A 22,171-nucleotide genomic window follows, 5' to 3' on the forward strand; every position below is an offset into this window, starting at 1 on the left:
CTAGGTAGGTTTTCGAAATACCTTCATAGTGTTTTTTATTCTATCATATGCTCACCACACATTTTTTCAGTGTATCAGGAAAAATAAATTTCAACTAAATCTGTATCCTAAGTAAACCGAGTTCAAAATAACAGGATTCTATATAATAAATGTAGTAGATAATACCATTCAAAAAAGATACAATGAAAAAATCTAAATGATACACTGATATTACAGGTTATATCATTTGAAAAATTATGCTTTATGCAAGTAAGTGAATGCAGCTCATTACTGCAAAAGGAGATTAAATGTCCACACTAACTCAACTCTTGAGTAGAGAATACAGGAATCTGAAATACTATACACTCTGAAGTCTTGTTGCTATCTATTCATCTGACTCTGCAATGATACTGTGAATATTTCAGGTATATATCTTGTGTAAGTACTTTCTTCAGAACACAGTTTCACTCAGAAATTTGTATTCTACTGCTTGACATTGGTCATTATAAAGAGAAAAACACCTGTCCAAAATTATTTTTTTTAAAAGGATATTATCTTTTTGGAAAAGTTATATTGACTGAATACTACTATTAATAATAATAACAGACTTAATAATAACTTAGTAAGGATTGTCCCCAAACTGCCTAAATGAGCTATAGGATCCATATCTGCATAAGGAAATACTGTGTCACTTAATTAAATGACTATGAAATAAAACCTATTTGCCATATTTCTCAAGGAAATTTGATCAATGAGCAACTTTTAATCTGTGACAATAAGCAACTTATTCATGATACTGTTGGTGATTCAAATTTAGCTTACTGGCCTATTCCTACTATTATTTCTACAATCTTCTACAAGGTTTTAAGAAATAAGCAGTGCAAGAAAAAAGAAAAAAAAGGCAACTCACTCTGGGCCCAAGAACAAGTCAATCAAAGTTTCAATCATTCTATTGACACCTTTAAAAAAAAACCTGAGCAAAAGCAGGTGGAAAGTTTCCAGGGCCCACCTACAATTTGCTATGTTCTGAATCCAACAGAAACTGGGTCCTTTATGCAGTTTAACAGAAAGATGCACCCACAAACCAATTTCCCTCCCAAATTTTAATGATATACAAGGTATCACTAACATTGGACCCATGACCTGAGGCCACTACACTACATCTGTACTCTGCCACCCTTTGGGCCACCCTCCGAGTGATTGTATCATGTTGCTTTGTCTTGGAGGGATTCCTACTAGGATTAAACAAACAACAAACAAACAAATGAACACAACAACACACCGAGCTTCAAAGCTAGGGAATCCAGGTTTGGATTTGTGGAAATACAATTCAAACAAACCAATTTAACTTTACCCAGGAAAGTGTTCATTTTAAAGACACTGCTACATTATCCCTTTGTTCCCCAGCAAGGAGACACACTAGAAAGACTACCTAATGCTTGAATGAAAACTTTTTTCTGTAAGTTTTCATTTTTATACCCAGAAAAAGTTACATAGTACATGTATAAAAATTTACCTTTGAGGATAATTCCATGGCTTCTTGAACAGGTGGGTTTATTCTTCAAATAGTATCTTTTCTCAGTAGTCACCTCAAGCTCTGCCCAGTGGCTTCCCCACCCTGGCCACCCTCAGGATGACTCAATGTCCCTCAAGCCCACTCTGATGTCCCTGGGAGTATGAGAGAAGGCAGCCCTCCTTTGTTTCTAGACTAGCCCAGGAAGGTGCAGAGAAGACAGAGGATCAAATGGAGCCAAGGAGGAACAAAAACAGCACTTGCATGTCCAGCAACCTCCCTAGTCAGCAACCAGTGTGGAGAGTGGAAAATATCTTCCTGGATTATAACCTCTCCCGAGTGGCACTTTCCATATTTTCCAAATTATTCCACAGTCTGTAGCTGGCTTTTTCCTACTGCATCTCAGAGAAGTGATATCTCCATTCTATTGACAGGAAACTGGCACAAGGACCAGCATTATCAAATGTACCTGAAAAAGGAACAAGCATTCCCAGTGTTTTCTTTAGCACAGACTCTGAGTGAGGCTGGCCTCTGAGCTCCTTTCTAGTGAATTCCAGAGAACCTGAGACATGATAGCAATCACAGCCCACAGCAACACTACACCCCCAGGACGACTAGGGGGGAAAGAACAACACATCTAATTGAAATCGCCAGGGGAATTTTGGAAACCAGATTCAATATCCCATCCCGGAATCTGGTCAACCTACCCAGGCAGCATCTTTTCTCCCTGCCACACATATACCAAAGGGTCTTGTAAACATGAGGAAGAGTCATTTTCTTGCATCCTCCTGAGGGAAGCTATACAAGAGAGCCAATATGGTTATGCAAAAAGAGTCCTGAATTAAGAGGCCAGGAACCATCATCATTCTGGCTGCATGTCTGCCAGAGCTGGTTTTGTGACCTTGGGCCAGTCACTTAATCTCTCTGCACCTGTTTCTTCACCTGGAAGTCAAGAGAGCTGGACCAAGATTTCTAAGCTCCATCTGTTCTAATGCTCTGTGACTCTAGTGTTAGGAGATGCAGATAGGCAAACAAGAAGAGCAGAAGTTGTCACAGTTTTTTTTCAGCAAGAAAAACAGTAAAGCTGACAGATTCTTGACAATTCTGCAGCTACACTGGGCATTATCACTGCAGATCTCTCTCCACTGAATGAAGGCCAGCCCCCTCACTGCTGCCAGCACTGTATACTCTGTCAGAAGGGTTTCCCTGGGCCCCAACAGGGCACCCTACAAGAAGGCATTATTTCTGTGACGACTTTCAGGAAGGCAGCTTCTCCCTTTGCGCACTGTCTGACAGATGTCCCCGGTACACATAACAATATAAACAGAAAACATTTGGAGAGCACATGCTATGTGCCAGGCACTGTTTAAGTGCCTTCCATACATGAATTCTTTAATCCTTACAACAACTATGTGATACAGGTACTAGTATCCCTATCTCCCTGAAAATGGAAGCACAACGTTGAAATAATTTGTCCAAGGTCGCACAGCTTCTAAGTGGTGCAGGCAGATGAAAACGTAGGCAGGCTCATTCTCAGGTCTTCACCAATATTTTACACTGCCTCTCTAATACAACAGACAATTAGAGATTTATTCTTTCACCATGAATGAGCACCCTGACATGCAGCGGGCTGTTGCCTACATCAAGACCATGTGGCCCTGTCTGAAAGGGACAACATACAGACATCAGAGGGAACAATCATAATGGAAAAGACAGACCTCGGTCTGACTTCCTGCTCTACCTGTTACTACTCATGTGGCCTTTGAAAATTTCTTACATAAGTCAGTTCCACATATGTAAAATGTGGATAATAATATCTACTTCATAGCTTTTGTGGGTGTGTGTGTATGTGTGTGTGAAGATTACATAAAACAATGCTTGCAGAAGTCCCAGTTAGTTTCTAAATTATGACAAAGTGAGAATATCTCTACTTAAAATCTCAAAGGTTGGATAAAAATTGCTGTCGATTTCTGGTGACTGAGTTGGGACAAAAGCCTGAATTCTGATTTTAGAGTTTATGTCTATCAATTTACTTAACTGACATCTATTTCAATTAATCTATTAACATCTACTGACATCTATTGGAATATACTGACATCCAAAGTTCCAACACCGTTTCCTAACAGAAGGGAAGGCTGGGCACCCTAAAGAACACAGCTCTGCAACTGAGCAGCTCTCTGCTGCCTCCCCAGCTCCATCACTCACGCAAACACCACACTCTGTGACTCAGTTTCACCTCCCATAAAATGGAGACCAGTTTCTATTCTTACCTCTCCCAGAGGCAGAGTTATGATGAGAGTTGGACCTGCCATTCTCTGGGTTGTAACATTTGCAGAACCCCAAACACGTGAACATTTTAAAGGTTTTGCATATGCCTTATTATTTTATTTAGATAATTAAACCACAGGATTTTGACAATCGTGAGGACATATTTAGTAAATTAAGCAAAAAGAATTTTTCACTCTTCAGTGGAAAGATCTTAAAAAAACTGAAGTGTATTTAAAATGTGTATATATATACACATGTATGTACATATATATATCTGTATGATGCATACAGTGTGTATAATATATACACATATATATGTGTGTATTTAGCACGTCAGTTCTATAACCTTCACAAGAACAAAAACACACCTATCACACCACTGTACTTGTTTACAAATATCTTTACATGTATTTGCATTCCCCAATGACACCTACCACATTTCTGAATCATACAGTCAACACCATTTTTTAAAGATTTATGAAAGAAAAAAATGCAAATGCCTAAAAATGGATCTCATTTATCAAATTCCATGCCAACTACTGTTTTAGAAATGATCCCTTTAAAGGTATATTCCCTAAAAACTTCAAACCAGTCACCTGAGACTCTGGCCTCAATTTTAAGCTGACTTTTGGGGGGTGAGGTAGAGGGAGTCGGTTAAAAATAAGTGTTTAAACCACCCAAATGATAATCCTGGAATTCAAGTTTGTAAAATAAAATTTATTCATCAAATTACATATAGTTTAAACTAGATAATGAGTCATAAATAAGACTGCTACAAAATCATTTATCTACCTATATATAAATAATGTCAAAACCATGTAGAAAATAGAACTGACACAACCTAGTTTAACTGAAAGGAAACAAACATTTGATGTATATTTCCTTCTTTTCCGGTATTTCCCAACTTAGTCGATCTCAGGACTCTCTATACTTAATCTTTCATGTGTGATCCTCCAATCTAAGCTATGCTGGCTTTTTAGGAATTATTAGGCTATAAGATATAGATAGATAGATAGATAGATAGATAGATAGATAGACAGACAGACAGACAGAACTTCTGTTGGAGTCATTTAAGTGAAATTTGTATAAATCATTAGCTAAGAAAGTTGATGGAAGGGGAAAACTTTTGCCAAGATATATTATTAGAGGAATTTAAACCACCAACTAAGCCACATGAGGGCTGAATTCCCCAAAGACATAAGCAGATTAGATGACAGAGAGATAGCACATGGAAATAAGCATGCAAATGACTGACACTCTTTCTAGAAGTGTGATAAAATACAGTTTCTCCAACAGCTCTAAATATCTACAGAGGCATATATATATATATATATATATATATATATATATATAGCATAAAAGGTGGTAGAACAGCCAGACTAGATTTAAGTCTGCTCTGTTGCCATAGGAGAATCATCTTCCCCTCACACACACCTCCTCTTCTAGAACACCCCGTGCTGGCTGATGGACTGCCATCCTCTGAGTCACAAAAGCCAGAGAGAACTGGAAGTCAGAATAGATTTCTTCTTTATCTTAACACCTCTTTGCTTAGCCAGTGCCCTCGCCCAATGCTTCTTACCTCCTTACTATCACTTGATCCCTCACCCACCCCTGGCCTCCATCCTCATCATCGTGCCCTTTAGTTCAGTCATGACTGGATTCAGGAAACCCAGTCTCAGGATGTAGACCTCGCAGCAGAGTCAGGAGAGACAGAGGTAAACTTGTTGCCATGGAGTCTCACCTAGGCAGGGACAATCAAGAGGGGAATCCTGAAGGAGGGGGTATCTCAAACTGAAGCAGGAAGGAGAGGGTGGGAGAAGCAGAGGCCTGAATCATCTGCTCAGGAATCATCTGTTCCTTCTGTGGGGACAAAACTGAAACATGAAGTGTGAGGGGTGGGAAGATGAACACTAGACGGCAAGATCACAAACTGGGGCTGCTTTACGAAGGAGTTTGAATTCCATCAAGCAGATGACTTTCTGCAATGAAGTTGAGAGAGTCAACATCAGACATACATTTACACTCTCATTTCTATCACATTGTGGGAGCCAGGACTGAAGACAGGAGACACACCAAATTGTTCCACACTTTCCACAAGAGGCTACAGAGGTTTGTGGTCACCAGACAGATAAACCCACATTCCTGCTCAGACTAATCTGAACATCCCCATTTTGTAGGAAGGGATACCACCAATTCTATTTTCCTCCCACTCCTTTTGTTCTGTAAACAACGCCCAAGCAATTGACAGAACAAATAAAAATGCACTGATTCTGAATCTCAAACCAAATTAAAAATATTCCTGGATTATCTGCTGTAGACAAAGTAGTATATGAAGGCCTCTTGGAAACAACAAGTATATTCTCTCTGGCTGTAAATCTGCGTTGGCATCAAACCAATTTTATTTCTTATGTACACGCACATTGTTAGGATGAAATAAACAGAACCACCTAATGGTGGGCTGAACAAAGTTGTTTACTGTCTGCCTGGCAGAGAGAGTTTCCTTACTTGGGGGTCAGATCCACAGGACTCCCAGAAATAGAGAGGCCAAGGTACAGAGCTGAAGAGGGGAAGTACACCAAATCAGGCAAGACTCTGAGGTCAGGTCTCTGGGAGGGCCACAGAGAAGTGTTCCGGCCTTTCTCTGTGGTTTGAGGCTTTCGTATTACAGTGTGGTTTGAATAGGTCCACGAGGGGTTGTGGCAACATTCCAGGGGACCTGGGTCCCTTCAACAGATACTCCCCCATGTGCATGCTCCAAGTGTGGCAAGACTGTGACTTCAATCACACACAAAGTGATAAAAATAATCATCATCATTTCTGTTTTATTCGAATTGCATTTTTTCCTCAAAATGAAGGGAACTTGCAGCAAGGGTTCTAGAATTATAAAATATAAACCTGCCTCCTTATTTGTGATTTTATGGCCTTTAATCATTATTCTTCATACTTCCTGCCTGTGTCCTTAATTCCAAAACCAGCTTTCTATTAGAATGCCATCTTCTAGGCAGGTCAGATAGACCCTTAAAAAGCTGTATTGGGCCCAGCCAGTGTGGCTCAGTGGTTGAGCTTTGACCCATGTACCAAGAGGTCACTGGTTTGATTTCAGTCAGGGCACATGCCCAGGTTGTGGGCCCGATCACTAGTGGGGGCATGTGGGAGGCATCCAATCGATGTTCTCTCTCATCGATGTTTCTATCTCTCTCTCCCTCTCCCTTCATCTCTCTCTAAAAATCAATAAAGAAAAAAATTAAAGAAAACTGTATTGGTGGCTGAGAAACTCAAGTATCAGCTTTACCAGCTCGGCCATTTTCAGTCATTAAAAAGTGGTTTTGTTCACCCTGAATCAATGCATTGCTATTGAAGCGTATGTTTCTCTAACACACACAATAAACTGGCACTTGGCAGGAATTTCAACAAGTGAGCAGGGCCAGCCTGCCATCAGAACAAAGCTGAGGGAACTGAAGCAAGCCAGATTTAAATGAGTTAATTTACAGAGAAGTCTTTCTCTAAAGGCTGTTACTTAATACAAAACCAGCTGTCCTCCCCTTTGGGTGCTAAAACTGCCTCCCCCCTGGCTGGTATGCACTCAGAGAAGCATGTCTGGTCTAAGAGAACCAGAGAACCAACTTACAACTGCAATAAATGTTGCGGTCTCTGAAGTACTGCTCTTACCTGGATAAGGTGTTCAATTCACCCTCCCTCTAGAAGGCTCAGCCCCACCACAGTTCCTGCCATCCATGCTGACACTGGCCACAGGGAATTCCAGGCTTTGAATTCAGCTACCTTCAGCAGCTCTGATCCCCTTCTGATAGTGGGCTCAGCACCTAGTCATGCTGACTTGACCAACCCCAACACCAGCCTCAAAGAGCCAGGTTCTAGCTCTTGACCCAGCCAGTGGCTAGTGCCTGCTCCTCTGATGGAATGGTGGGCTCAAGCCCATCTTCCTCTCTGATAATGAAATCCAGCTCCTCTAAATGGAACTTCTCACCTAAAAGAAGAAACACGGCGAGTGTTTGTGTACGTACATGTCTTTCCACACTCCTGGACACGTGAAGAGCATCACTCCTTGGGAGGTGAGACCAAGAGACAAGAGCCCTACAGAGCTGTTCTCAACACTGATTGGGCCATTTGTTATAATCACTGGGAGTGATGGGTAGGTAGGTTGCTTTATAAAATTTCCAATGCCCACAAGAACTTTCAATTCTACCTCAATTGGTCTAGAATGGAGCCTGAGCATCAGAATGTTTTGAAAAGCATCCCAGATAGTTTTAATATGCAACTAGGGCTGAGAAGCACTGATTTAGAGAGAAAAAGGCAGAGACCATCAGCTGAGACTCCCCTGTATACCAAGATGGAGGAGAACATACAATTTAAAGCAGTTCCTACTCAGGCCCCTTTCCTGGGTAAGATAATCTCTGTGGCCTACAAGGTAACCATTAGAAAAGCATGTTGAATTCTGGTACCATGTTTCATGCAGACAGTGCCTCTTTAACCAGTCTGAGCCTCTGTTTCCCCAACTATTAGGAAAAGAGCTACTCTAGATTCACTTGGGTTACTTCTCTCATCTCCCATTTTCCAGCACTATGCATCTTTCTTCATCTTTCACTTAAATGCAGACTGTTTGTTTATATATTCGACTTTCTAGGTCTCCAAAAATGCTGTACGTGTTGCCTTAAAATTAGATTTGGATGGTGTCTGCCCTCTCAGTAAATAATAGCACAGAAACTATAAGCTCTGTAATTTAACTAGGGTACATGACACTGATAAGTGTGACAGTCCCTAACACATAAAATACTCTATTGCTGGGACCAGAGCTAACCATTCCACTGGGGAATGCTTGTGCTGAAATATATAGATCCTGCCCCTTGAATTCAAAAGTCAGACCAGCAGCTCTCTGCTGCACTCCACGATGCTTTCCATTTTTTATTCTCTCTGAGCTTAGTTTAATATCTACTTATCAAGAAGAAGATTCATTTTGGAACTATTTTCAGAACAAGTATAAAGACATCCTTAAGGATATATTAGCTACATTACTTAATCCAATGAAATACATAAATCTCTCACCCTGCAATAAATTCAGCACATAAGAAGGCAAGCAGTCTCTCAGATAAGCCAACTTGGATAAAAAATAGCATGGAAATATACAAATGGCCAGGGTATATGGCAGAATTTGGAACAAAGCAAGTCTCTGGAAACCTATCTACAATGATTTAGTTATGGAAAGTACCAAATAATTTTGTGTGTGTTATTTCAGAAAACTTAAACATCTAGCAAGCCTAGATCACAGCTGAGTTCAAGACCTCCATAGTCAACTGGTCATCTCCACCTGGCCATCTTAAAAACCCTCAAACTCAGCATGTCTACATCAGAATTCATCACCTGCCCTTCTGTTTTTGTATGTTTTATCTCAATTAATAAGGCCTTTATCCACCCAGTTATCCAGTCAGACACCTACTAGTTATTCTAGTATCCTATCTCCCTTCAACCATCTCCCCAACTCCTTCCAAATCCCTAAGTCCTAAGATTTGATTTTGTGCACACACTCTTATTTGTCTCTTCTATCACAAACCATAGCTCCCATTTAAACATGTTGCTTCCCAGACTCCTCCAGTGGCCTCCTAACTGCTCCCCCTGTGTTAAGTCTTGCCCTCTCCAATCCGTCCTTTTATGTTCTGCCACAGTAACCTTTATGAAACAATCCTGGTCACATTGCCCCTCTCATTAAATCCTTTCACTGGCTCCCGATTGTCTACAAATAACATTCAAGGTCAAAATCAGGGCATACAACCCCTACAATCTGATCTCTCCAACCTCAGGTCTCCAGGGCCTCACTTTGAACCCTCTGCTCCTGTCTGATGAGTTAGCTACTTGTAGTTCCAAGCACAACAGCCTGCCTCCAATCTCCTTACATCTATTTGGGATGTTCTTTCTGGTGGAATGTCCCTCTACCTTTCTGCTCTCAGCAAAATATTCTCATTTCCTGGGCCCACCTCCTCCATAAAACCTTTCCCCACTCCCCATCCCAAAGAAAGAACTGGGTAGCCCTGTCCTTGAGCCCCTGATCAAACTTCTCTCTCAGCATCTACATTATTACACTTATTTAGTAACAACTGTGAGTTCCTAGAAGACAAGAATTATATCTTATCTTTTAAACCTCAGTGACTAACTAGCAAGGCTGCTGATGCACAGGAATTTAATAAATATTGGTTAAATGAATGAATGTTTCAATGATGGCATTCTAACAACTCAGATCCTTTGCTTTCGGCTACTTAGGAACTGAACGGCCTCTTTTTCCATTTGTGAGTCATTTGTAGAGGACCAAAAATTAAATCAGTCCAGGCAACACATCATCTTCTTATCGCCTGGGAAATCATTTCTTTGTCTGTATTCCCAAAAGAAGGGTCATGTTTCAAGATATTCCAAAAGCTGATAGTGTGAAACTATCAAAATGAGTTACTCCCAGTCCCTGGCCCTCGCTGTTTTAAGTGCCCTCTCCCTGGCAGTGATGATTATTTAGTGAGGCACAGATGGAGACACTAATTAAAGCAGAATGACTGTGGCATAAACCAACATAACGTATGAAATCTATCTCCAAGTCCCCTGCTCATGTAGATGAAAAACAACACTGGGCATGAAAACTGACTTCCCTGGATTTGTGGCTTCTAAGATAATGAAGGAGTCACATAAAAATAAAGGCAGCATCCTTGATTCAGCAGCGGGCAGCCCCTGTACCCAAAATAGAACTTCTGGAAGGCTCTGGGCCCACCTAGAATTTCATCTAAGATGTCAAATATCTGCAACAGTGGCAGCAACTTAATACCTAGCAAATACTCTCTCCTCCAAGTGTTGATTTCTTATTAGAAAATGAGCAATTTAAATAAATGTTTCATTAACATAGTGTTTTCCTGCTTGATGCTAATGCAATTTGTTTTCCCCAATTCTCTTCCATGGAATTATTTCCATGCAGTCCTCCACAGGACAATCTGAAACTCCTTTGGTCCCTAATAGACAATCCAGGAATCCTAGAAACCATCCAAACAACCAAACAAATAAATGAAAACCCTTACACTAAAAGAGCTATTCAAACCCATCTGTTCTGGACCACACATCACACATGATACAGAACAGGACGAACTCTCCTGACCACCTCAGTGGTGCTGGATTTGTACTGATGGTAGCAAAGCATCATTCAAAGGGCACTGTTGGTTCGAGACAGAAGTGGGAGGGGTGGCTTATTCAGGAAGAATGTGTTGGTGTGACATTTTGTTTTAAGGCCCTACAAGGCTTGTTCTCTTTCTGTTTTGCTTATCTGACAGGATTCTTGCTCTATGCTAGTTCCAAACCCCAAAAATTTCAAGGATATTGCTAACATCTTTTATTAATAGAAGTTCTTAAAATTTTTCATAGCACAATGCTCAGAAACACTCTAAACAGGCAAAAGCAGGTACCATATAAGGGTTTGTTCCCCCAAACCTGGTGAGACATAGGGACTAGCTTGATCATGATGCATACCACATTAATGAAAGGTCATCTTTTGGAATAGTTCTGTGTGTGCCATTATACTAAAGGTAAGGTTCTGATTTGGTTCTGTTACACATGGGGAGAAAAAATAAAACTCAATGAAGAGGTGAAGTGCTTAAAAAGTGAATTGTATGGAACTTTCTGGGTGCCAGGTGCCATGTGTGTGGCAGAAAATGGAAGTCCCATCAAAGAGTATAGAAATAACACTGGTGGGGTTGACATTCTAGGCTCTGCAAGATATTGAACAAGTGACTCTATTCTCTGAGCTTCATCTCCTTATTATAAAATAAAGCAACAACAATAACAATACCAGCGGCAGTGATGGCAGCTACCCTTTACTGAGCATTTACTAGGTAGCAGGTACTGTTAGAAGCTCTTTACAAACACTTGTGAAAGCACCATCTCACTTAATCCTGAGGCCATATGTAGGGAGCTATTATTAGCTTCATTTCACAGAAGAGGCTCAGAGCCCAGTAACTGGCCCAAGGTCACCACTATAGTGGCAGGATCTCAGTTCAAAACCAAGTCTACTTGACTGCTGTGATCGTAGGAAAAAAAAACTACCTCAAATGACTGCTGCAAATGTTCTAAGACAATACGCACAGTTGAAAATTGTTCTCAAAGAACACTACATCAATGTCAGTCGTCAATGACAGAGCCCACTGCTCCCTCTGGCCAGTTTTGATCACTTTCTTCGAACTCTGGGAGGCCAGCACCCACAGCCTTCTCTCTCCCTTGGATTAGGAATGGATGATCCCAAGGCACCTGGGGAAGAAGGCCATGACTCTGGGACTTACTTTCTGAGAACGGCTATCTCATTCTCTATGCTGCTTTCTTTGCCCTTCAGCGCCTTCTTAGGAATGCATTTCACCGCAAAGAGCTTTCCAGTTGCCTTCTCTTCTGCTAAAACCACTTCAGAAAAGGCCCCGCTGTGAAGAAAGAGGAAGAAAAAGAGCAGTTTAGATTCAAAAGTTAGGGGTTCCAAAGGTTCCTCTAATTCCACTGCCAAAGTTTGAGCAATAAGAGCGATATGAATGACCCCTAGCATCACTGTTCCTTTATTACCAGCAATACTCCCAACCAAACTTCTTTATGCAAAGAAGTACACACACACAAATGTGCCCTCATGCAAAGGACATGTGGATGTCCACATGGGTTTGGCTGCCCTCCCAGTGCCACTTGTCACCCTGTAGAACAATGTGGTATCCACTTGGGAGCAAACAGAGATGCTCCCAGCAAGGTTCCTACAGAGAAACATTATATCCATCTGAAGTTGTCAGTAACCGCCCTCCCCCCCCAAGGAGATCAGAAGTCATATATTTTTTTTTTTAATTCATTTTATTTTATTTTTATCCTCACCCGAGGACATTTTTCCATTTTTTGTACAGACAGAGTGGGAGGGAGAGAGAGGAAGAGAGAGAGAGAGAGAGAGAAACATCGACGTGAAAGGGACACATCGAGTGGCTGCCACCCGCACGACCAACCAGGGCCGGGGACAAACTGCAACCAAGGTACATGCCCTTAGCGGGAACCGAACCCGGGTCTCTCCGGGCCGCAGGCGGGCGCTCTAACCACTGAGCCAAACCGGCTAGGGCCAGAAGTCATATTTAAATGTCTAGATTCCTCCCCAGCTCTTTCATCCCAAGAAAATTTCAGAGCACTTCACAAATATTTAATTAATTCTTGCAGATAGGTTAAGAATGTGACTAAAATCTGAGTTAGTGCAACATCGGGTATTGCCATGGAGTTAATTAATTGGGGGGGGGGGGGGCATGCAAGACTTCAATAAGCAGCTTGTTTCTTTATTGAACCAACCAAACAAAGGCACAAATGATGTCCTGAGTGGGAGACTTTCCTGCCTGAATATATAAATTTAACTCTGCAAGGGCAGAGCAACAAGCTGAAAATGTAACCAGGACTTGAAGCCAGACAGCCCATTTCTCCAGAGAGGTCCCCTGTGGTCAGTGAGACCCAGAGCCAGTGCCTCAATGGACACTTTATCTCCCCTCCAAACCCCCACCCAGCCACCTCCTGTATTTGTTGCCTGAGTGCCATGCTCGGACTGGGGACAGAACATCCCCAGTGACTGTGAAACAAAAACAGGCTCCTCCACAGTCCACTCCAGATCTCAGCAACTTGGATCTATGCACACAGGTCAAGGAAAACCACAAGCCACTGAGTCAGTCTTTGTCCCTAGACTTTCTCTTATAGCCTCAGAGAGATACCACTAAACATGGCTTCTACACAGTTATCATGAGAGACAACCCCTCCTGCGTCAAAAAAAAAAACAGTGGAAGGACCAAGGTCATCCTTATACACATGCCTCAGGAGTCTTTGTTCTTTAGTCAACATCAAAGAGATGCCTAAACAAGGAGAATATAATTTTCTCTCCTTCCTCTTTCCCATCTGAAGGGATACACATCTGCCATGGACCAAAGGAGGACACGTGGATATTTTTTAAATCCTTTTTAGTGAGAAGGATTCATTCTACTTAGTACAATTAACTGAGTGTCTGGAACAGCATTCCTACTGGAACATTAACTCCCATGAGAGAAGTCTGTCTATCTCCAAGGTCTATATCTAATTACATAAACCTGAGGGGCAGAAGATTCCTCAACAGAATCAAGTGGAAAATGTCAGAACTGAGGTGTTCCACCCAAATCCACAATAATCAGCCAAGTAAGATTCTCCCCTTCCAGTACCACATGCCTCACATGGAACCAGCCAGAAAAGCAACTATGAATATACATGAATTATACGTGAAAATCCACAATAGATTTATCAGAGTGATATATGGAATAGGACATTCCCAGTAATACTTGGTCACTGTGGATGACTTCTGCCCAAAATGACCAACTTCAGGGAGCCCCCCAACCCAGGGGCTGTCCCTCCCCCTGGCTTCTTTCTCAGGGACGAACCCAAAGGATTCATCTCAAAGTGAGTGAGGATTCTCAGATGAAAGAAACTGTGGACCACTACATACATACTCCCTCTTGCTATCCTCCAGGAGGCAGAACAAGAAATATATTGGACAGAAGAAAGATCAGTGAGGAAACACCAGGATCTTAAAACCATGGGTGATGAAACCCATGCATTCATTCTGTTTCCCTATTTGCCATTCAGGTTCCTGATGCTGACGACACCACAGTGGTTTCTCTCCTGAGTCTGTTGGATTTACTATGTCCATTTTCCAGGAGGTGAAGAAGCCCTTCAGCAGCAGCAAACAAGCTGTCAGAGCTCTGACGGAGAACTGCTGTAACCAGGAAGCTACGGGTTCACACAGTCCAGGAGACAGCTGCATTGCCCTGCAAAGGGGATTAACAACCCTCCCTCCCCTCACGTAAGGAGCAGCCCACACTCTAGTACCAGATCGTTGGAAGAGGGAGAGAGGAGAGGTAAGCACACGCTCAGTAGAAGTCAAGATAGCATAGGGGGAGGTGCTTCTATGAGGCATGAGCAATAGAAGCCAAGAGGATGACTACAGAGGCCTGTCGGTCTGGCATGGAAAAAGAATAGATTGGTTAGGAGGTGGACCCATCAGAAGCCCACGAAAGCTTGGGAAGTTGATTGGTTAGTTTGAAAATAGCACCTGGTCCTTCCCAAACAAAATATTATAATCCCAGGTAACAAAGCTCTTCTTTCTCTCTCTTACCCAATAACACAAGTTCACCCTGTTAATTGGCACATTCTCTCCATAGCAACCATCCAGGTCTAGTAGCCGCCTGGGGCCCATAGCTGACTGCATGGGTTCCAAAGGACTAAGCTTTAATATGACACACAAACTCTTGGCACTGGCCTTTGTTTTGGCCTTGGTGAAGAAGAAAAGATTGGATTTTTTTTTTTCCTGTGATGGGATGGAAGGAGATGGGACATTGGAAACCCACGGGCAGCCTTCTACTTCCACCCAAATAAATCTTACCCTGCCACAATCTCCTAACATGGGTCCATGGAATGCTTTCCTTGTGATCCTGGGAAAGAACATGATTTTCACCAGAAGCAGTAACAGACTACAGCCAACAGAAGAGGTCTTGTGCTTAGCTGTAGCTATCAGGAGCCCACATGGGAAAAGCACCTCTTGTTCTGTGGATCATTCTGTCCCTGAGTGGGAAGTGAAGTTTTTGTGTGAAACTACCCCTTGACCACAACATAATGGGGAGGGAACTAGAGGTCACCATCAGATCCAGTACTGGTGGCTGCTGCAGGAAGGTAAGGTCACTTGGTAAGACAGCTCCTGGATCAAGAGCTTCTCTTTTTGGCCCTGACTTCAGGAGGCATGGACTATCTGTGGTAGTCCCCCATGGTAACACAGGACAGTGGGGCATAGATCCATAAAGGGCTTCATGAGCCAAACATCTGGAGGGGTTTGACAATGAGGCACCTGTGAAAGGGCACAGGGCAGACCCCAGAGGGCCTAGGGTGCCCCTCGTGACTCCAGGAGTCTCCATCAACAGGTACTGGGTAGTCACAAAGCCAGGGTTATACTATATAGTCCTATAATCTCAGACTGAAAGTCATCCTGCAATTTCACTTTTGGATATAACCCAACAAAACTGGAAGCAGGGACTCAAACAGATATTTGTACACCCATGTTCCCATTGGCATTATTCACCACAGCTAAAAGGTAGAAACAACCCAAATATCCATTAATGGATGAAAGGATAAATACATGTGTACAGACATACCATGGAATATTCAGCCATAAAAAGGAATGGAATTCTGACACAGACTGGAACATGAATGAACCTTGAAGACCTTATACTAATGAAATAGACCAGAATCAAAAGGACAAATAGTATATAATCCCACGTATATGAGGTACATAGAGTAGTCAAATTCATAGACAAAAAGTAGAATGGTGGTTGCCCAGAGCTGGGGAAGGAGAAAGGGGAGTTATTGTTTAATGGATATAAAGTCTCTGTTTGGGAAGATAACGTTTTAGAGATAGATGGAGGGGATGGTTACACAACAATGTGAATGTACTCAATGCCACTAAACTGTATACTCAAAAATGGCTAAAATGGCACATGTTATGTTTTTAGACATATATTAACACAATAAAAACATTAAAAGTCTGCCTGGTTCTACTACATGGCATTACCTGGAATAGACACATTGGAAAAATCTTATAATCCCTTTTACTCATTACCTCCCTAAAGAAGAAAGAAATTCTATGAATAACTATAGGGTACCAGATGTTGTATACCACTAGATATTTACAAAGGGCTCTGGCATATATCAACTAATTCAACAACCTCAAGAAGTGTATAAGAAGTTACCATCACTCCATTATACAGATGAAGACACTGAGGCTCAATCATACAGACAGTAATAATACACAAAAGAATATTTAAATTTCATACCAAAACCCCAGGTCCTTTTCAGTACAGTACACTGAGCTGGACTGATGCACATGGCTGGCTGGGAGGCTATGTCACAATGTTGAAAGGGGACAGCAATGGAGGAGGGTCAGATCCTACGTTTGGGGAAGCTGCCAACCTCCCTGGGGGTGCAAATCCACCTGCTTCCTCCTTTAGCCAAACACAATATTCATTTACCTTCTTCAAGCTTTCCAAAGACAAAGCTCTCTGTTCTTCTTAAGGGATATAAGATTAGCATAAATTGTTATTGTTCTTGCAATAAGTAGAAACCACTTGAAGATACTTCCCTGTTCCAGGAAAGCTAATTAAAAACATCAGAAGCAGAAACTCATGAATGAAGAGTTTGGGCACTTTCAATGTAATTACACAACAAAATGATATTTGTGTCCATGTGTCTCTGTGGGAGGCAGGAAGAGATAGGGAGCCAGAGGCAGGCTGGGAGGGGGCCTGTGGCAGGAAGGAAGACAGCAAGAAAAATGATTTGAGAGCCTATAAAACCTTCAGACAACCCAAAGAAAATAAATTCCCTGGGAACATAAACTGGGACAGAGAATTACAAAGTTTTAAAATACAAAGAGGTCAAAGCAAGTTACACTCTATCCTCTGTGAAATACAAGCACGGTGCATTTAAAACTGAATGCTACAGCCTGAATTATGCTTGTATCTTGAAATGGCAGACTGTGGGCAGCCCTCTCCACCTGGCCCCCAGGCTGCATGCTCTCTGCACTCTGACTTCTCCCCACCACCACTTGACTGGAATCAGGAGCTCTGGGCCCCTGGCAGTGGGGTCTCCCAACTGCTCATTCCAATGGCTTCTTGTGCTCATCCTACTGGTCTTTTGTGTGGCATCTGAGGGTCCTGGCCTCCTTCCTAAAACTCTTTCTTGGTTCTATGATATAGTTCTCTCCTTCCACCATTTTCGCTCCATCTCCACCGCTCCTCTTCCTCCCATCAAACATCAGTGATGCCCAGCACTGCACCCTCAGCCCTTCATGCTATTCTACAACCTCCCCCTAGAAAATAGGTTGTTTCCAGTTTCCATCTATGTCCCCATGGCCCCCTAACCTTTCCTGAACTTTTAATCTCTCTCATGTGCAAATCTCATCTTTCACGCCACCTTTCTTTCATGGGTCTTTCTAGATAAATCTCAAGAGCACTACAACCAAGGTAAAGGACAGTATCTTCATTTCAAAACTTCTCTGTCCTCTGTCATTTCAACCTATAACCCTATTTCACTCCTCTATCTCATTTCCATCATCAAGTATATTCAAGTCTTCTGTTACAAAGATTCTCGAATGCCTGTCTGTTCCATCCCTATACCACTGTTCTGGCTTAAGTTTCAGTTATTTCACTCTGGACTACTTCGAGGACTCTCCTGGCTCCTCTGCCCACAGCAAGCCCACCTCTCACTTACTATCTCCTACCTGCTACTGTAAAGATCTGATTATATTACTACCCTCCTTAAAACTTTGAGGTTTCACATCTACATGGGGAAAAGTTTTAACTCCTTTGCAAGTTTCCACGGCTCTCAAAGTTGTTCCCAACCTGATCCCAACTTTGTGAGCTCATCTACCACTGGCCCCATCTTCCCCAACACAAGTACATCCCGCCATATACATATCCCCTCCACCCACCCACATCAGTCAGCTGATGGTTTCCTTAACACTCCCATGCCCTGTCATACCATTGGCCTTGGTTCAAATTCTGCTACCTCCCCCTTCTTGGAACACTATTCCCATTTCTTTCTGTTTGGTAAAATTCCATTTATATTTTAAAGGGCCCAGTTGGTATATTTCCTTCTCTTTGAAGGTTTTCTCAACCACCTCCCAACCGGACAGAATGAGGTCCTGATTCTGAGGCCCGCAAACCTGGCTTACACCAACCACCGGAACTGACTTACATGTTCCACTGTGATTCTTTATGTGCTTGTCTGTATAAGAGTGGGAGTCCTAAATCATTATTCTCTGTACCTCCACTTGCACCACCTGGTGCCCAAGGCAGTTTTGATGATCACCATTATCTGGGGCTCTCCTCTGATTCTCCATCTAGCCTTCCACATTTCTCCTGAGCTAGAGATCAGCAAAAGAAATTATATATAGTGTTACCCCACACCCATGGTTTTGCTTTCCATGGTTTCAGTTACTCACTGTCAACTGGTCTTGACAGTAAAAATATTAAATTTATGATATGACATTTTCCTCCTTAAATAAGTAATCATCCTCCTTAAATAAGTAAAATTCATTGGGAAAAAGAAGAGGTCAATTTCTTTAAAAAAATAGTCTTTCTTTACTGATTTTAGAGAGAGAGGAAGGAGAAGAGAGTGAGAGAAAGAGACATCAATGAGAGAGAACATTGACTGGTCGCCTCCTGCATGCCCCCCGACCCCCCCCCCCCTTCCCCCAGGGATCAGGCCCACAACCTAGGCATGTGCCCTGACCGGGAATCAAACCAGAGAGCTTTTGGTGCATTGGTCAACGCTCAACCACTGAGCCACACTGGTCGGGTGAGAGGTCAGATTTTTATATAGACTTTAGAAAATATATACTCATGAGAGAAATAAAATTCCAGTGTTTTGAAAATTGTATTTTTCAAGTTGTGACATTTAATTTTTTTTTAAATATTATTGTTTAAAAAAAAAACATACCTAGTTTCCATCTAAATTAAGTCTCTATGACAAATTACTGAAAAGGTCAAACAAAAAGCTATTCTTGAAATGCTAAGTATGTATTTTTGGCTCCTAAAGAGAAGCTGTACAAATTACAAAAGTTGAATCCTTCCCCTTTATCTTCCACATTTCAAAGAAAATCAAATCACCACCTGGAGGCAGCTCAGTCTGAGGCAGCTTCCTCCAGGTACCCAGGAGGAAATAAACAATCTTTTTTTTTTTTAATCCTCACCCGAGGATATTTTTTCCATTTTTTTGTACAGATAGAGTGGGAGGGAGGGAGAGGAAGGGAGAGAGAGAGAGAAACATCGACGTGAAGGGACACATCGAGTGGCTGTCACCCGCACGACCAACCAAGGCCGGGGACAAACTGCAACCAAAGTACGTGCCCTTAGCGGGAACCGAACCCGGGTCTCTCCGGACCGCAGGCTGACGCTCTAACCGCTGAGCCAAACTGGCCAGGGCGGAAATAAACAATCTTTTGAGAGCTGAATTTTCAAGATTCAAGGAAAATAGTCACATTTTCTATATTGACTAAAGAATTCTAGACAGCTACTTTTTATTTTAACTTCATAAGTGATAGCTCTAAGAAATAAAAGCTGCTTTGTTTTGTTTTGTTTTGTTTTGTTTCACCTAGTTGATTTGGTTTTAAGACTGGAATCCTGGAGTTGCAATGGTAGGCTGTCTATGCCACAAAGCCCACCGACAGTGCCACTGTCCTATCTGAGGGAAATGATCCAGCTCCACCTGACTATTGGGAGACAAAGAAGAGCACTAGTGGGGCTGAGCTCTGGGGATTCCTTATATCCTCAAGTTCCTTGATAAAGCAGCACAAAATCCATGTGCCCTGAGGATGCCTTGGTTAAAAACAGACATTTAAGGATTTGGAAACTAAAGATAGACATTTACCTTCTAGTTGTTAAAAATTCCTAGAGCTATTCTGAGCACCTTACCTCCAGATCTGTTGCTATATATTGAGATCAAAACCCAGAGCTAAGCTGAGCCTAGAGATGTGCTGGCTAACCACCTACTCACTACCAATTATTATCATAAAAAGCAAAAACAAGAATCTATGGATTCTGTCTTCCCCATTTCTAATGATCTTTAACCTGAAGTTGTTAAGAAAAATATCAGATAGCATCTAAAATGAATAGTACATGGGTTGCCGCCTCTAAGTGTACATAAATAAAAAATAAATTATTTTCTCATAGAGGAGCAATGCAATCACAAAATGAACATTTAGCCTCTGACAACCTACTATGATGTGCACATTTTAGGTGCTCCATAAATGTCCATCCAATTGCACTGGTAAATCCTTAAAAAGATACCCCTGATTTTTAACAAGAATCAGGAATTCCAAAGCTGTCTTTTTGATTCACAACAGTACAATAAATCGATGGCTCAGTAAAATTATATCCATCCCAAATTAGACCAAGAAATAATCAAATGGTGCTGAATGATCTGTCCTATTAGCCTAGAGTCAGCTATTACTGAATCATTGCCTTTTTGAGCTTTTTAGTCATTCTTCATACAAATCAGATTAATTGTGTTATTAACTTTATAAATGGCATTGCCTCTAACCTATTACCATTACTGAGCTGGGCAATTGGGCTGACAGACCCCAGTTTTTGGACCTTAAATTAAAATGTTCTTTTCCACTAAACATACTATTTTATCCAGTGTCATGCCAGGACAATATTAAGGGCTGGTAGGGGAAAAAACCTAAAGAGTAAAAAATGAAGTTGGTAATATTTGGCTTTAGACAATAAAGAAATAGACAGGTGCCTTTTAGACCTATTGTTCCAGAGCAGAATCAATCCTTAAAATAGGAGAGCCTGTCTGCTAACCCAAGCAATAGTCTTACAGACCCCAGAGAATCTAAACAGATAACAGGTGTGAAGTCAGATGGTCAGATGGTCTCAATTTAAGCAACTCTCTAGGCAGAAATTAGGCAATTTTAGAAGTGATATCAACTATTTCTGGTGGAATCTTCAGTTTAAAATCTTCACTAATTCACACACCACTAATGACACTTTTTAGGGCTAATTCAGCCCACTGACCTAAAGAAAGCCATACCCAATCTGAAAAATAATGTTCTGCCAAGCAAGCAAAGCAAAGCAAAGTCTTGCTTCAACATGCTTCAAGAACAAATATGTGTGCATGAAAATTGGTATCCTATTTAAATATAACATCTATTCATTAGAGTGTGTCTTCTAAAACCCTCTACTTGGCAGTTATACAGTAAGCACATATTCACTGAAAGTATTAAAATTCCATTTCTTAAAAATAACCTGTAACTGAAACTGTTATTAATTTGGACCCATGCCTCACCAACCAGTTCAAATTAGAGACATATTCTTAACTTCAGTAGGCTATGCATTGGAATAAGGAGAGTCCTACTAAAAATAGCTATTCTTTCTCACTCAAAAAAATCCCATCTTCTTCAGCTGGTAAATTCCACAATGACTAGCAACCTTTGATAAAAGCTTCCAGAAACATGATGAGATGTTCTTAAATAGTCACATGGATAGCCTGATTTTTGCCCAGATCAATCTAATTGTGTGTAGATCCCTGTGTCTAAAACCACTGGAGAAGGTTTGGGTATGACAGTGCTTGTCACAGGGGAAGGCTTCAAAACATCAGCATAGTCAATGCATGTGACATCTTTGGTTTCTTAATTTTTTTCTGTGGTGCTGAATCTTTACTGTTTATTGTGTCACTGATCCAAACACAGAAGGCAAATAAATTCCAAATGAGTGCATACTGCCACCTTTTAAAGAACATGCTTCATTTAATAGCGCAACTTTCCCCCTTCACTTCTCTGACAGAGTCCCATATTTTATTTCTGCT

The 22,171-nt window shown here is 41.5% G+C and overlaps 1 protein-coding gene across 1 annotated transcript in view; it reads right to left on the minus strand.

The window, feature by feature from the left end:
- CAMK1D (calcium/calmodulin dependent protein kinase ID) overlaps positions 1-22,171 on the minus strand; it is a 411,239-nt gene that overhangs the window by 240,175 nt on the left and 148,893 nt on the right. Inside the window, exon 2 of the mRNA XM_036242307.1 lies at positions 12,076-12,207. Within this exon, the coding sequence (XP_036098200.1) occupies positions 12,076-12,207 (132 nt within the window). The remainder of the gene's footprint in view (positions 1-12,075; positions 12,208-22,171) is intronic.

Source organism: Molossus molossus, unplaced genomic scaffold (genome assembly GCF_014108415.1).
Source record: "Molossus molossus isolate mMolMol1 unplaced genomic scaffold, mMolMol1.p scaffold_m16_p_1, whole genome shotgun sequence".
Taxonomy (NCBI): Eukaryota; Metazoa; Chordata; class Mammalia; order Chiroptera; family Molossidae; genus Molossus; species Molossus molossus.